Below are 15,000 nucleotides of genomic sequence, written 5' to 3'. Positions count from 1 at the left end.
GGAGTGTACTGGCGCACCACGGGGGGCTAGTTGTGTGAGTTTAGTGGCAACGATTCCCCAAACCCTACTGGTGATTGCGAAACGAGATGAAATTTTCAAATCCTTACACGAAGTGGAGCGGTTTTTTTTTTGGGGGGAGACTTGTATCCTTCAATTTTTGAAACTAAACACGAAGGGCAATTGAAAATCGAATTATTCTAACTCGATGGTACTGAAGGATACTTCGGGACTGATGAATGGAAAAGTCCCGATAATCAATGTCAATCCGGTCATGTCGTACCTCTAGACGCGCTGAAGAAGCTAGAATTACCAGTGAAGCATTGAACGGTGTGACTCTTGGCGCTAGATTGAAATAAAGAGCTAACTCTCCGACTAATCGGTACAATTCAAATGTGTATTGACGTGTATTTCCAATAGATTAATGTTGACCGTGTGCGGTTGCTGCTAATCATCAAGCAATGATTAATAGCAAATCGTGTGGCTGCTCAGCGATCGCCACTTACGGGCGCGCAAAGTGCCACTAGCCGTTGGCTTACATAATGATAAATGATGGGGCGTAAATAAATTAAGACACAAACCGTGGACCGACGCTCCATGAGTCATCGGAATCAGACGTGAACCGAAGAGGCGAAGAGGAAAATGAATTTCAAATCATCCCACCGTAGATCACCGTCCGATCGCCGTCCCTCGGTTGGGCAGGTTGCAGGACGCAGGAGGAGTTTGCGAGATTGTTGCGTTTGTAGTTTCGGCTTGCTCGCCGCTGTGATGGTTCCATAGAGTTCCGTCGGCCAAGCCACATTGAGTGAGGCGCACTCTTTCGCTCTTTTGCTCTGCATACGCGTTATGCGCAAAATGCCAATGCTAATTTTAGTATTCGGTTGTGTGGGATGCTTCAACGATCTGAACCCGATTTGCCCGTTCACTTGCTTGCTGTTTGCTGCATCCCATTGGAGCACAGACGCTGGTGCAGTGCTCATGATCCTCGATGTTCCAGATCAACTGCAAGGGAATGATGGAATGAAGAGGCAACACCGCTCTTGATAGTCGATAGTCTGTTTTTCATTTTTAAACATCATAAGCGTGCACCGCAAAGTGTGAACTCATTACAGAAACGATTGGTTCGAACGTATTGTCTACCATTGGCATCACGGTTTATTAAAGACTGGCAGCCACAAGCACAACAATTCATGTAACAAATAGGTGGGAGCTAGCTAGAATGTATGCTGGGAGCTCGACGTCTGTCGCGTCCTAAAAATAATAAATAGAGAGCCAAACTTATGACAACCACTATACGATGGCGGGTTTCTTGCTATTTGTGCAGCGAAATGCGATCCGTATGATCAATGTGGTCATTCGACTAGTGGCATCTTTTTTGCTGTTGTTGTCATGCTCGCTCATTTTGTTTTCGTCGTGGTATGCAGCATAGCAGGAATTTCTTTGTGAAGGAAGAGTTTAGTTCGTGAGGAATTAGTGTAAATGTAGTCGTTCCACTACAAGTTTTGGCTGATGGATTGCGCCATTCCAATCGAATGAATCGGATTTATGTGTTGAATCGTGTTATGCTTCCAATGCAATCAATCGTTTTTCGACTTATTTTATTTATTATTGACTAATTTAAGGTTGAAGGCACAGAGACTTCGTTCGGGATAGTTCAGTTCAGTTTAAACTTGTAGAAGAAACATCTTGGAAGTAATAATGCACTGGCATATTTCCATGGAATATAAATTCTATTTTTATTAATTCCAATAAAACAGATTTTATAGCTTCTATTACGTAGTAACAATACCTTTAAACATATAACAATGACCTTTGTAAAACCATTTTTCCCATCCTTCATCTTCTTCTCTTTACCACTCAATAACCCTTGCGGAATGCAAATACATTTCCCTTGCACCATTCAATAAATTTTAACCCAAAGGGACAATTAACTCTTGATTAGATAGTTAATTTTTTCAAAAAAATGGAAGTGTTGATCCACTCCTTAAACAATACATAACGCACAGCCAAAACAACCGCCTTACCTATTCAAACAAACATTCAGTGTCTGTATCAGTTGGAATTGAGGCCCACAGTCCCCACGGAAATCGTCCATATCGATGGTCCACACCATTGCACCAGCCAGGCCCCGTTCAATCACAAACTTGCACTTTTCCGTGATGCTTTCCCGATCATCGTAACCTATCCATTGGTCATTGTAAAATGCGTACGGTACCTTCTGGGTAACCTCCCAAACTCTAACCCACTTGCTGTAGGGTTGAAAGTTGAAGCAAATCTCAAAGTAGGCAATGTAGCCCGGTTCACGGGTATAGACCCCTTGTGGACCCGGACCAACGGATGGTGCTCGCAAACCGTTTTCCTCCCGGTCCGCAAGCGTTAACGATCGACCATACGTGGGCACACCCAGTAGGAGCTTATTGGCCGGGGCACCCTGCCTTAGCCAGTAGTTCACACTGTGCTCCACGTTCAACATCCGCTGGAAATCGTTCTGATCGGATGGACCGGCGTGCAGGGGTGCATTGTGCCCGGTGACGTCATTCCAGGCTCCATTGAAATCGTACGTCATCAGACTGATGAAATCGAGATGGGGAACGATGGCCGGGATGTCGTAGGCGGTGGAGGCGATCGGTTCACTGGCCGCAACGGCAGCCGTTAGCAGGAGCCCATAATTATGCAGCTCAGTAGCCAGTTCCTGGAGCATCAGTGCGAAGTTCGTTTTATCGTTGCTGCTATCCACGCCATCGTGGTGGCCCGGGAACTCCCAGTCAATGTCCACTCCATCGAATCCGTGCTCCTGACAGAAGCTGCGGGCATTCTGTGCAAAGGCGGCTCTGGCGGATGGGTTGGCGGCTAGTGCGGAAAACAGAAACGATTCGATGTGAGCACCACCGATAGCGGCCAACGTTTTCAGCGACGGATTGGCCAGACGAAGCTCGTTAAAAAGACGGATGTTGCCGATTCCAAAGTCATCCTCAAGGTCTAGCCAGGGATCCAGTATCTGCACCTTGCCCTCCTCATCGATGCCGAAGAACGCGTACAGCAGATGAGTGCAAAGGTGTGCGTTGATGTTCGTTACATTGAAGGCCCCATTTTCAGGACGCCAGTGGGACCAGGAAGCGTAGTAGCAGAACACGGGTCCTAGCGAGATGAATGTTAATATTCACGAGCGTGCGCTTGTCCTTTGCTGGACTATGACTTACGATTCGCCTCGGCACACCACAGCCCAGCCAGAAGGACCGAAAAGACGAAAACAAGACGCACCATCGCGGTTGAACGGAACTGATTGAATGAAGCGTTTATGGACCCGGGTGACGGCTTTGTAGGGCACGACGTTGCGGAGATAATGCAATTTCTGATAATTCTAGATAGATAGCGAGCCTATTCCGATCATCCCGAAATAAGCACTAATATAGATAAGGCGGATTGGGTTGGTGCGTCCACGATTACGGTTGGCGAAGAGCGATTTAATTGCTGTTACGCGTGGCTTGGCCTTGATTTAAGCGATTTAGCAACAGTACAAACAGTTTAATATGTAGTTTACAAGCCTTTTAAAGCCGTTTTACAGCTTCTTACAGCCACTTTGCAAGACAAAATGAAACACAAAATGAGGACTGTGGCAATTGCCAGACGATCAATTTGTGATCGATTTAACGATTCTTCTCCACTATCATTCGCCAGGCGAAAATAGTCTTAACAGAAAAGGTCATTCGCGTTCGCCTTGGTAGAGAGAGAGAGAGCCCAATTATCGCGATGGCGGAGCGGCCATAAAAAAAAATAAAACGATAAAATGCTAGCTCTCAACCTCGACCACGACGACCACGTTTTTTTCTGGAAGAGTTACCAATAAAATCCAGGGTTTTGCTCTCAAAATTAAGTCCAAATAATTAGAAAAACCGAAAACATAAAGTGCAATAAAATTACATAAAAAGGATTTAAACAAATATGAAATCACCGCATTAGCAGCGTAAAATGTTGAAGCATTTCAGTAATAAAATCATTTACAAGATATAATCGTTATAAAACATCAGGTGCACGACGCGCCACCATGAATTAAATTCATGCTCTGCAAGGTCGTAGAGGTGAGCCGAGATCCGTAAAGTGCATGGAATGGTATGGTGTGTTCCCGTGAAACCCTGGCACCCCGTTAACGCCAGGTGTGATGAAACATCGCTCTTTTCTAAAAGCAACAACCGAACGAGCAAAGTAGCGCCTACCATCGCCGCGCGCCTGCTGAGCCAGATAAATTGGATCGGGAAATGGATCGAAATGAGGACGTTGTCCGGACTCCGTTTTCGCAACATTCGCTCGAAGGTGCAAACCATTCCCACTGACCAGACACACTCACGCGCGCATCACCTGGTGGTGGGGATCATTATTTTTATTCAAAGTGCGGCTTCTGGATGTTAGGAAATAGCGCGTGAAGTAGAAGGTGTTCAGACCGTTCTTAATTTCATTTCTTGCGGCGACAATTATGACACAGGAAGGATCAATATTTACTTCTTTCGGAAAGGTCTCTGCTTCGTCTAGAAGTGCGTTAATACGGCATCAGATTTTTTTGTCTTTTTGCACGACGACGACGAGTTTAAATTTAAGATTGAGTCTCAAATATCTTATAAATAACCGGTTTGTTATTGAACTATAGCGAATTACGTGGCTAAATGTGTGGAAGGAACTCGTACACGTGTAAAATCATTGTCCTTTCAGTAAATGGGACAATTTTCAAGGGGAATATCTAGAAATATATAAGAAATGTATAAAGAAGCAGCAATCGTCGATAAACGGCTGAAAACGACCACGCAGCTCGTGACGTCATCTCGAGAACTTCGAGTGTCAATGACGTCATCACGCGAGAATCTCAGAAAAGCTCTTTTGGATGCAAGCTCGACAAAGCTCGAACGAGGTGTGCAACTCGCTTTCACAACACTACAAACTCGCATGCAACCGACTGCTCGAACCACGGAAAATTCGACGAGAAAATGCGGAAAATTCGTCGGGAAAATTCGGAAAATTCGTTAAATTTTTTTTGAGAAAATCCCGCGAAAAATCTATAATAACTAAAAATTAATGGTCCTTCGAATAATAACCTTTCAGCATAGTGTGTTAATTCCGTTTTGTCAGGCTTACCAATTGGTTTAGAATATTTTTTAAAATGATATGTGGAAATTGAATCAATTCTTATCAATTCCGTAAAATTGTGCAAGATAATTTAGCTCATTGTTGGTGAACGATTAATGATTAACATAATATTCGCCATCTATCAATTATCAATCAACTAAAAATCCATTTTAACTAAGACGGTTCTGCTGCTAAGCGCCTAACCCACAGATCGTTGTTGTCCTAGCTAACGGAGCATAAGGAGTTCGAAAGTGCATTGCGCCTCATTTTTCGAACGATCGTTCGATGCATTTCGAAGCATCGCTTAAGTCAAGACCTCCTCTCCGGTAGACCACGTGCAACCGGCAAATCACGACTGCCGTTCCTTGCGAAGCACGACCGCAGCACGATCGTCGTGACACCTCGCTTCGATCGCAGTGCCTTCACGATCGCCGCGTCGTACGCACACGCACCCTTTACGCGTTCCGAATTTTCCGTGTCGAGTTTTGCTGAAAGTGAAGTTTGCCGGTGGCATTTAGTGTGTGGTTCGTACATCCCTTTTGCTATCAAGCGTGTGAAACCGTCGCGACCGGAACCAGTTTCCGCACCGGAAGTGACCAAACGGAGGTGCGGACATAACAAAAGAATCCGCAACGTGCAATTGTGACTTCATGTAATGAATTCCACGGTACCATAGGCGGTCGGTCGATTTCTGGTCTGTGTTTCAGTGAGCACGTTTTGTGATAAAAATAAATTCGCCGGCAACAAACACGCACCAAGAGCCTGCCAGGCAGCCAGTCAGCTAGTTCAGCGCAAGCAAAGCAAGGGCATCCGGGAATCCACTGGTGCGCGAGATGGGAGATGCGTTAATCCCGCAGGAACGACCGGGACCGAACGCAACCCGGAACGTGTGCCTGTTTCGCACGGAAAGCACGGGAACAATCGTCGCTATACGCACCCCGGCTGACCGAAAACTAGTGGCAAAGAAGACGAAATTAGAAGAGACCTTTTCCGGTGTGCTGCTAAGTGCTCGCGCGGAGCTGAGGTCTGGCCTTTCTGGCCGATCCCACAGGTGGGGCACACCCTGCAAGATGCCGTAGGCGCAGGACGCAGCAGGTTCGATAGTTTGAATTCAAAGTGGCGATCGAGTGCGTTTGTTTCTTGTGCGGAGGTGATTGTGTGGTGATTGTGGTGCGTGGCAGGTTCGCGGTGACAGAGCGGTGGTTCTGTGGACACCGACGGACTGGTCGTCGAGGTCGTGTTTCTATTTTGAGCTGCATCATTTCAAACCACACAAAACAGCCACATAAACAGACACACAAGCTCGAATCGAACACAGGACCGTTAATCAAACAAGTCATCGGGTCCGATCACGGATAAACAAACAGAAACAGGCGAGCGAACACAATAATGTAAATTGATCCGCACACCTCCGTGTGGTTAATCCGCGCAAACAGTATCAAGCGCTGGCATGCCGCTGGCAGCGTATCATGTGAGCATTAATTTTAATTCATGTTCATTGCAAGCATATGCGAGCGAGGCCATACCGTCCAGCGCTCCATTGCAAACGCGTTCCTCTTTCTCTAGCCTTTGTTTTCGGATAAAATTGTGTGGAGAAGAAGTTTCCAGATTTTGAACGAATTTTCAACATGATCCACAAATGGTGCAACATGTTGCCCGCTCAACAGAGAACTATGCTGTGGCGGAGCAAGAAGGCACTAAATCTGGGGAAGGCACTCATCTTTCTGTCGACATAAGGATTTAGCGAGGTGGAGACTTTTGCTAACCGACCTGACATGTCGGATCCTCGCTGACACTCTTGAGCGGATTAGCAGACTGGGGAGGGGGGGGGGGGGGGCATGACGAAGCTCAAACAGAGTCAGTGGAGGAAAGTTTTCCTCGTTGCATACATCAGGCAAGGATATTCATGCCGAGAATTAAAACGTGCTTCCGGGGGTGGCGAGAAAGACGACACAGAGCTTAAGGCTTTTTGTGTCTTTCATTTCAGGAAGTTCCCGTAATGAGTTCTTCCTTCGTTTATTGTACTACTTCATCCCGAGCTAGTGGATGATATTGTAACGAAATTGCTACGCGATGCTCGCGTCACCTTTGGCATCGTTTTGATTGCAAATGTTTCCGATAAACAAAGGGGGCGCGATTGGATGTGACGTGCAGATTGGAGGGAAACACCTTGCTCACCGCACAGAGAACCTGCGTCCGAGCAAAATGTGGGTCAGTTTGGGTTAACCAACGCTCGTCTGCTGCGTGCCATACGGTATGCGTCACCTTCATGTATCTGGTCGCGGCTATCGTTGGTGCTCTGCAGTCACTCCGCTGCCAATCTGCGTGGCGTAAGACGCGATGATGAGATGAGGAGGTGCGTTGCGTCGGTCGTTCGTTCGCTCGCTGGTGACACGGTTTCGTCTTCTGGTCCTTCAGGTCTTGCAAGTGGACACTTGAGAGATGCGATTGCGGAAACGCAAATGCGACCCCAAAAACCCGTTCGCCTCGGTGGTGATGTGCGTGGTTCGTTGCATCATCACTCGTGTACGGCCAGGCTCGTATCTGGATTGGTTTTGGGGCGAGCGTTCAAAATGATGCGGCCGTCTGGTCTGGTGGTTTGGATTTCAAAATGGATTTCGGTCAATCGGTTGGCGGGGAACTGTCTTGAGTGACAGCTCGCTGATGTCGACATCCAGCGTTGAGCGGTTTGCCGTGCGGATTGATTGGTGTGTTGGAACGTACGACTATATCAAGTTTTTCCAAGATTTTCCTTCAAATATTCCCTAGAATAAATAACACAGGATGGTGCATTTAGATTCCCTATCGAATTTGATGTTATGTCTCACTCAACCACTAACTACCGGAAACCCGAAATGGCGACCAAACGTATTACCTCTACTGCAAACGCTGGGTGCGTATGTGAGTGTGTTTTTCCACTTCGAGAGCACAATAACAGTGCCCCAATTTAGAGCCGCTATACCGAGGACTCGGCCTTTCCCATGGAGTTGCCAGGGACGGCCAGCGACAGTAGCGTAGCTCATGCCAACCCCCTGTTTGGTTAGTGAATTTAGAAAATGGCCAACCATAACAAATTTGTTTTCCGAAATTCCACTTGGCCGCCCACCACCACGCTCTTAGAATGCGAGCGATCCTGCACCGGACTGGGATTGGGAGTCAATTTTCCAAACACCCACGCTATCCCCCCATAGCCCACGCATCAGTTCACCATGGCGCCCGTACTGGGTGTTCCATCACCGCGGTGCTAGCCGGTGTCGCGGTGCTTTATTTATTTGTTTATATGTAGTTTCGGCGAAAATAGTGCACAGAGTAGCAGCACAGAGCTGGGAGTGGTTGCGAGAGGTGTAAATTGAGAGATCGGCAACACTGGCCAGCAATAAAGTGCAGTCGGCAATCGAGGTGGCCATTTCTGTAAACATGCGACCGGCAAAGGAACACATTCGGCGACCAGTAGCGGTGCGCTTAGTGTTCTGGGAGTTTGGGGTTCTCAGACCGATTGAATGAATGCTGGCGATTGAAAAGAAAAACACTTCATTGATCTCGCATCAACACACACGCAAACATGCAACTGTGCAGACAACTGCGGTTGATTATGATAGAATCCGGAAACGGGAATAACGATGTTTATATGCTGGGCACTGGCACCGTGGCGGTGTATGACAGGAGCACGATGAGTGATTTATGAGATTCACCAACGAGCAAGCGATCCCGACGAATCGAAAAGAGAAGAGCGGCCAGTGAGCGACACTCTCGTGCGCCGCTGGCTTATGATTTATGCACCCGCCTGAGCCGCGTTTTGACTGCACGACTGTCAAAACGGCATCCGAAAGCTGGGGTGTGTTGCTTGATGTTTGGTTTTCATTTTACACACCCCTGCCGGGGGCGGTTCTGTGTTTCGTGATCCGTGATGTGACCGGAACCGGGTGCAGCTCACTTCACTGCGAGTGGGCTGCATCCGCTCATTAGCAATCTCCCGTTTGTGCTCTTGCTCGATGGAAGCGCACGAAAACGTGGCGTTTGAAGCGCGCTGCAGCTGGCGCAGATACCGCGAATGTAATGCAAGGCATGCTTGTGCATTGCAAACAAATAGCCAATCAGATGGAAATGTGGGAGTGATGGCAAGGGGGAAAAGCATTGATTTATGGTCAGTGTGATAAAACAGAAAACTGTAAATCTTGCGTGGCGTTTATCGGCCGAAGCGATCCAATTAAGGGCCGTAATTGCTCGCACAAAGGCAACAATGTTGATTGTGGTTTCGGGATGGTAATTGATTGTAACAATGCGTTTACCGCGGGCGCATAGTTTCACCGTTGAAGGGCTTATGTGTAGACGTATTTGGTTGGCTATGAGCTGAATTGATCGTTGTCGCTAATCGACTGAATAGGAGTCAGAGCAGAGTTCTAATGTTGGTGTTTGATGTATAAAGCAATATTCGGATTGCTGATTTATGCGAAATCATTGCTTTAGATGGTTTAAGAAGATAGCCATTTCATTCGCTCATCTATTATACTAACTGGGCAGTAAAATTGATTCCATTTATTTACCTTATCAGCAAAGGACATGTTATCATTCATGAAAATTTAAAACCAAGAGCAGACTTGGTAGCTGCAACTGAAATTGTTTAATAGAAATAGATTACAAACATTAGTAGGGATTAAACAGTACTCTAGATTGTTAAACATTGAATTCACATATTACAGATCAGAATGCATAGAAGAGATTTTGAGGATAGTATTTACATACACCTAAAATTTAAACGTTTAATTGACAATTTTAAATCATTTTCCAACTCGTAATACATTGCACTAAATATCGCAAGACCGATAAAAAACATGTTGGAAATAGACGGTTTGTTCGTTTGTGTAATAGAACTTAACGTTCTGTATAATATCTCCTTGAACTGAAGAAGATCATAAAGGAAATGCAGGGAATGCATCAGATTCAGATTGACCTTTCCTCGACAAAATTTCGTGTAAGTTGATTCTGTTTTCCCCCCATCATGAATGCTGTAGAGCGTACTTTCCTTGTAATCGATACATTGTTCAACAGCACCTCCCTTCTCCCTTTTTAATCACTCTTACATCGCCTAGCATTTTCGAACGCATGCCGCATGGTGAGTGGCGCCCTACGCGACAAACGCGCACTCTGGCCGGGAGGGAGAGGCAAACTCAAATAATTCAACCAACCAATTAACAAGTCGATGGCACCGACCGCTACTCTCTTTTCCTACACGTGATGACGGAAATAGTAGTTGTTATGTTTGTTGTTGCGCTGTCCTTGAAATTGTCTCCGCTTACCGTTCGTCCATTGCCAGGGAGCACTCTGGCACTGGTCGGCGCTCTTCGACTTTTCCGATTTGTCTGATGTTCGCGGCCTCGCGATCGTCATGCGTCGTCGCGTCACATTCTTGCGAACGCATCGCGTCTAGAAGAAGAAGAAGATGATGATGCCCTTAGACCGTCACCATCGTAGGCTAATCTGACACTTTAATTGTTATTTATTTAAACCGGGCGAAACGCGAGTGTCACGACTCGGGATCGCGGCTGCTCGTTCCGCTTCGCTTCGCCCGGTGGCTGACTTCACTCGAGGAGCATCAGCAGCTCCGGCTTCTTTTCTCGCGCCCAGCGGAACCTGCGTGGCGCGCTCGATTCGCATTTGGTGTCGATCTTTGACTAAGCGACCACGACGCACGCTAAATATAAAGTTCCCGAGTCTCGAATGTGGGAGCCGACTAGCTGGCTGGCTGTTTGCTTGGCTCTTCCGGTCTCATGGCGCCCCGAGCGGCTGCGCGCTTGGCATTCACGTCGGAAAAACGCAAACACAATGTCTTCGTATGCTGCTGCCGTAGATAGCATTCGGCGACATTCTTTGATAAATTTGGAGCTATTGTGTGAGCTCTGGAGGTTCTGGGATTCCTGGCCGCATTCCGATTACTGTTGCCAACTGTGACTGTATTCTAACTGTGGCGGTCTGTTGTTTTGGCTTGGCATCCGGTTTCTATTGTCGCCAGAGTTGCACGCTTACTCATAATCATCCTTTGAATCACAAGATCACGAGTTCATCAACCGGCACGTCGCCTTGCCTTCGAGAGCAGAGAGCATTTTCTCAGAGAACCGCAGGATCGTCACACAAGATCTCGCTTTTCCTCCCGCTGGCTGTTTGAGTGACGATGGAGGAGGAGGAGGAAACGATGTTCCCTTTTTGCCGCATTACTTCTGCGCATCCGGTGCTTACGGTGAGTGGCTTGTTGAGTCCGTTGATACACCCGGTTCGGGACACCATTTTGCCGACCGGCATCCGTGCCGGTTCAGTAGCGCAAGGATCTCGCTAGTGCAGTGCGGCAGTGCCGTGTACCGCGGCACTTATCGAAACGATTAAATCGACCACGAAACGAACTCGAAACCGCGAATCTATCGCCACCCTCCACCCATTGTGTCGGAACCCGGCTTGTGACCAAAGCCCCAAGAAGCGAATCTCAACAAAAAGGTCAATCTCAACGCATCGAAAACGCGTGACGCGATCGTGTATGTGTCTGTGAGCCGTGGTTGGGTGACAGTGGGCCGCTGATAATGGCAATACTGTTGGTACACTTGCGCCGCATTCTGCTGCTGATCACGGTCGTCTATCTGGCCGGTGAGCTGGGCAATCGGCTGCTGCATGGCGGTGGTATGGCGACCGGTCGCATCGAGCGCTATCGGGGTGATGTCCTAGTGCGCAAAGCGCATCGACTGCATGTGCAACCGTGGGCCTACATCTACACGATGTATCTGTACGCGCTGCTACTGAACGGTGGTGCTTGGAACGAACGGAATCTGTTTGACAATTTCTTCCGATAATCCGATCCCGGGGGGGCTCCACCCAGACCGGAGTGGAAAAGGCGGAAGGCTGAGTAGTGAGGTTCGGGAAAACTCTTGCGAGTGTGGTGATGTGCGTGCTAGACACGAGCAACAGCAGCAGCCAGCAAGAGCGATAAAGATGCGTGCATGAAATAGGCCACTTAAAAGCGATAGAGAGAGAGAGAGAGAGAGAGAGAGAGAGCAACAGAGAGGATCGGGGGTTCTAAAAATACGGTTGCGCCAGCGAATTAGTCGTGGCGACGTGGTGACGGTGTGCGTCGTCGACGACGACGACGAGTTTAGTCCACCACCGACCGACGATCGACCGACCGAGCCGAGGATTTACTTTAGCGTTGAGTTTCGCATCTCCCATCGTCTGGTGCGTTGATCGCGTGCCCCCTCGCGATCACTACACTCCGTCGCTGCGTCTGTGAGAGTGAGAGAACGATTTCGGAAAATTCTAAACGGACCGACGTCTCGCCACGGTTTGATCACGTTGGCCTGGCCTTTGCTGACTCTGTTGCTACTGCAGCTGCTCAGTTGCTCTGGTCGCTGGAAGTAGTCGTTTGGCCGCCAGGAGAAGCGGTCACCGGAGTGTGTGGACCACTCCGCAGTGCCTTTGGCTGTTTTGTGTCTGTGTTTGCGCATGTTTTTAATCCATCTCAGTGAGAAACTATATGCTAGTTCGTAGTAGTCGTGTTGCGTAGCATTTAAGTGAATGTGTCAAGTGGTCCTAGCAACCTGCGAGCGCAGTGAGCGAACTACGCGAACGCTCGGTGCTGACGCACTGTTGGCGCTGCGGTGAGGAGAGGCCGCCGAGAACCCAGAAACCATCCTCCGCTGATAGATGTGAGTGAAACGGTTTTTCCGGGTGTGTGGCCACAGGGTACACATCCCAACTAAGTGCCGACAAACCGATTGCCTGGTGATGCAACAAGTGGGAGTTATAAGAGAGTTTTCCACTAGAGTCTCGCCGGCCGGGGTGTATTTGTGTGTTTTTGTCTGCGTGTTGATGGTGGTGCATGTGTGTAATGTTGTAATTTTGTGAATATTTTGTCAGTTCATCACGAGCAGGGCAGCATAAGCGTATACCGATACGGGGTGTCAGGTGGTGCTACTAGTTTGCAGAGTGTGTAACGGACTGCTGTGAAGCGGAAATTCGAGGAAAAAAGCCCAATCATTAGTGCGATAGTGCACGAGAAGGTAATGAAGTGAATAAGTGGCGGAGGAAGAGGTCCAAAGGGAGCAACATCAATCACCTTCCTCATCACCAGCTAACGATGTACCAATGGATGTGGATTGAAGTGCGTGGCCAATGTCTCCAAGCGGCCAATCGAGTGCAGCTAACCGATGCCCCATTGTGATAGCGTGTGCAGTGATTGTGGTTCCATTGTTGAGTGGAAACAGAACAGAAATCTAAATAGAAACAGCCAGAGCGAGAGAGAGATAGAGAAGAAAAGGGTGTCTTCACAGGTGACCTGATTATATTGGCCGGCAACAAGTGATACACACAGCGCAGGTCGCCAGTGCTACTACTACGACGTCAGCTCGTCCCTCGATGCAGCTTGGACGGAGCCATAGCACGAGCAGCAACTGAAAGTGTCCCGAGACCCGAAGCACGCACGCAAGATGTCGTACCGGAGCTATAATGTAAGTAATGGCGAAAGGGATGAGACCGCTCGGTGACGGTGCTGGTGCGCCACATACGCCAGATGATTTCGCGTTTGATTTCCTTGCAATTGCAGGCGTTGGAGTAGCGCAATTGCATGTGTTCTGTGTGCTCGGGTTTGTGGTCGGGCTATAAATAGTGTCACATTTTCTCGGGGAATCGCGGGGAATCGCGGGGTCCACCATGGTGGGTCGCACTTCGCACGGATAAGCGCACGGAACAGCAGGATAAGGTGTGATCCCACCGTTGGTGGTGATCTACTTTGCGGTTTTGAGGTTTTTTTTGTGGGAAAGGTTCGTTGCATTAGAGAGATGTTTCAGTAAGTAGAGAAGTGGGCAAATTCAGATACTATGTTGAGAAGTTTTATTACCGAATCTAACCAATAGCCTGATTAGGGACCAACAAGCTTATACAATTTAAGGGAAATCTGGATCAATTATGGATATAGGAACTGAAGTAGCAGATGTAAATGGCTGTGGCATGTTTGAAGTGTAGAGTTTAATGTTTTGTAAAACAATAACTTTTAACTATCTCAGATTAATGTTGATTATTAGATAAAAAATTAAGATATGAAAAGGGAAAAGCACAAATCTTTGATAATTTACAGAGTCTGTTGCTTTCGATGTAATAGTTAAAGCTGTCTTCGAGGTTGGAAAGCATCTTACCTACATGATAAATACATTGCATATGAATACATTTCAGTGGGTTTAGATTCTAGACTAATTCAAATCCAATTGGTAAAGCCAAGGATTAAATATAAAAAAGTGATCCTTTTTTCGGATTGTTCCAAAGCCCTAAGCTCGCTTCTTTATAATATTTGAGTTCTGGAACGATTTGAGCAGGTTCTCTTTCCATATCCTGGCTTCAGAAGAAGTGCATTTAGTGAAAGTATCGGATTTTTCTATACATTTAAATAAAATTAGCTTAGAAACTTGTGAACAAAATGCCTTCCGATGTTCGTAAGGCCATCACTGACAAAACATTCCGGAATGGATGTTTACCATTCGTGGAGGATTTTCACCAACAACATTCAGCCTCTGGGCCACGATAAACCCGATACGTCACATCTAAATCAAGCCCAATTTATGGGAATGGCATCAGCGAAGCGAAGGGCGTAATCCCAGTATTTCCCTTTCGAATCGATCGCTCTGTCATCCGGCACTGGCGGCTGTTTGAGTCAGCAGCATCGCTAGCATCACCAGCAGCATCAGCAGTAGAAGCTATTTTAGAACACGATTCCCGTGTTCCCGCGAACAGCACCAATGGGACTTCCAATGGGACCTGAATCACTGCACGGCCAATGCAACTGACGAGCGATGCTGGTAGGGATTCCTACCGTCGTTCTACCGTCCCTGCGCCACCCCATGAATCATCATGTTGTGA

The 15,000-nt window shown here is 47.5% G+C and overlaps 3 protein-coding genes across 9 annotated transcripts in view; 2 read left to right on the top strand and 1 right to left on the bottom strand.

The window, feature by feature from the left end:
- Positions 1-1,708: 1,708 nt before the first annotated feature.
- On the bottom strand, positions 1,709-3,613 carry LOC126574973 (chitinase-3-like protein 1). The gene is made up of 2 exons (XM_050235416.1): positions 3,198-3,613; positions 1,709-3,135 (listed from the first exon to the last, which is right to left on the bottom strand). Exons 1-2 carry the CDS (start codon positions 3,259-3,261, stop codon positions 2,018-2,020), a joined length of 1,182 nt encoding a protein of 393 aa, XP_050091373.1. The 5' UTR covers positions 3,262-3,613; the 3' UTR covers positions 1,709-2,017.
- Positions 3,614-5,515: 1,902 nt separating this feature from the next.
- Positions 5,516-15,000, top strand: part of LOC126574684 (FH1/FH2 domain-containing protein 3) — an 82,880-nt gene continuing 73,395 nt past the window's right edge. For 5 of the 7 annotated variants that reach the window (XM_050235020.1, XM_050235021.1, XM_050235022.1 and 2 more), the window contains exons 1-2: positions 5,516-5,636; positions 13,009-13,598. In XM_050235020.1, the coding sequence (XP_050090977.1) occupies positions 13,578-13,598 (21 nt within the window). In that variant the 5' untranslated portion in view covers positions 5,516-5,636; positions 13,009-13,577. Of the gene's footprint in view, positions 5,637-11,464; positions 11,599-12,656; positions 12,798-13,008; positions 13,599-15,000 lie in introns of those variants that run through there. The other 2 variants (XM_050235016.1, XM_050235018.1) reach the window with 2 other exon arrangements.
- LOC126574685 (uncharacterized) lies at positions 11,682-11,948 on the top strand. Its single transcript, XM_050235027.1, has one exon. It carries the CDS (start codon positions 11,682-11,684, stop codon positions 11,946-11,948), a length of 267 nt encoding a protein of 88 aa, XP_050090984.1.

This window comes from Anopheles aquasalis, chromosome 3 (genome assembly GCF_943734665.1).
Source record: "Anopheles aquasalis chromosome 3, idAnoAquaMG_Q_19, whole genome shotgun sequence".
NCBI classification, from domain to species: Eukaryota; Metazoa; Arthropoda; class Insecta; order Diptera; family Culicidae; genus Anopheles; species Anopheles aquasalis.
This window is presented reverse-complemented; position numbering and strand designations above follow the sequence as displayed.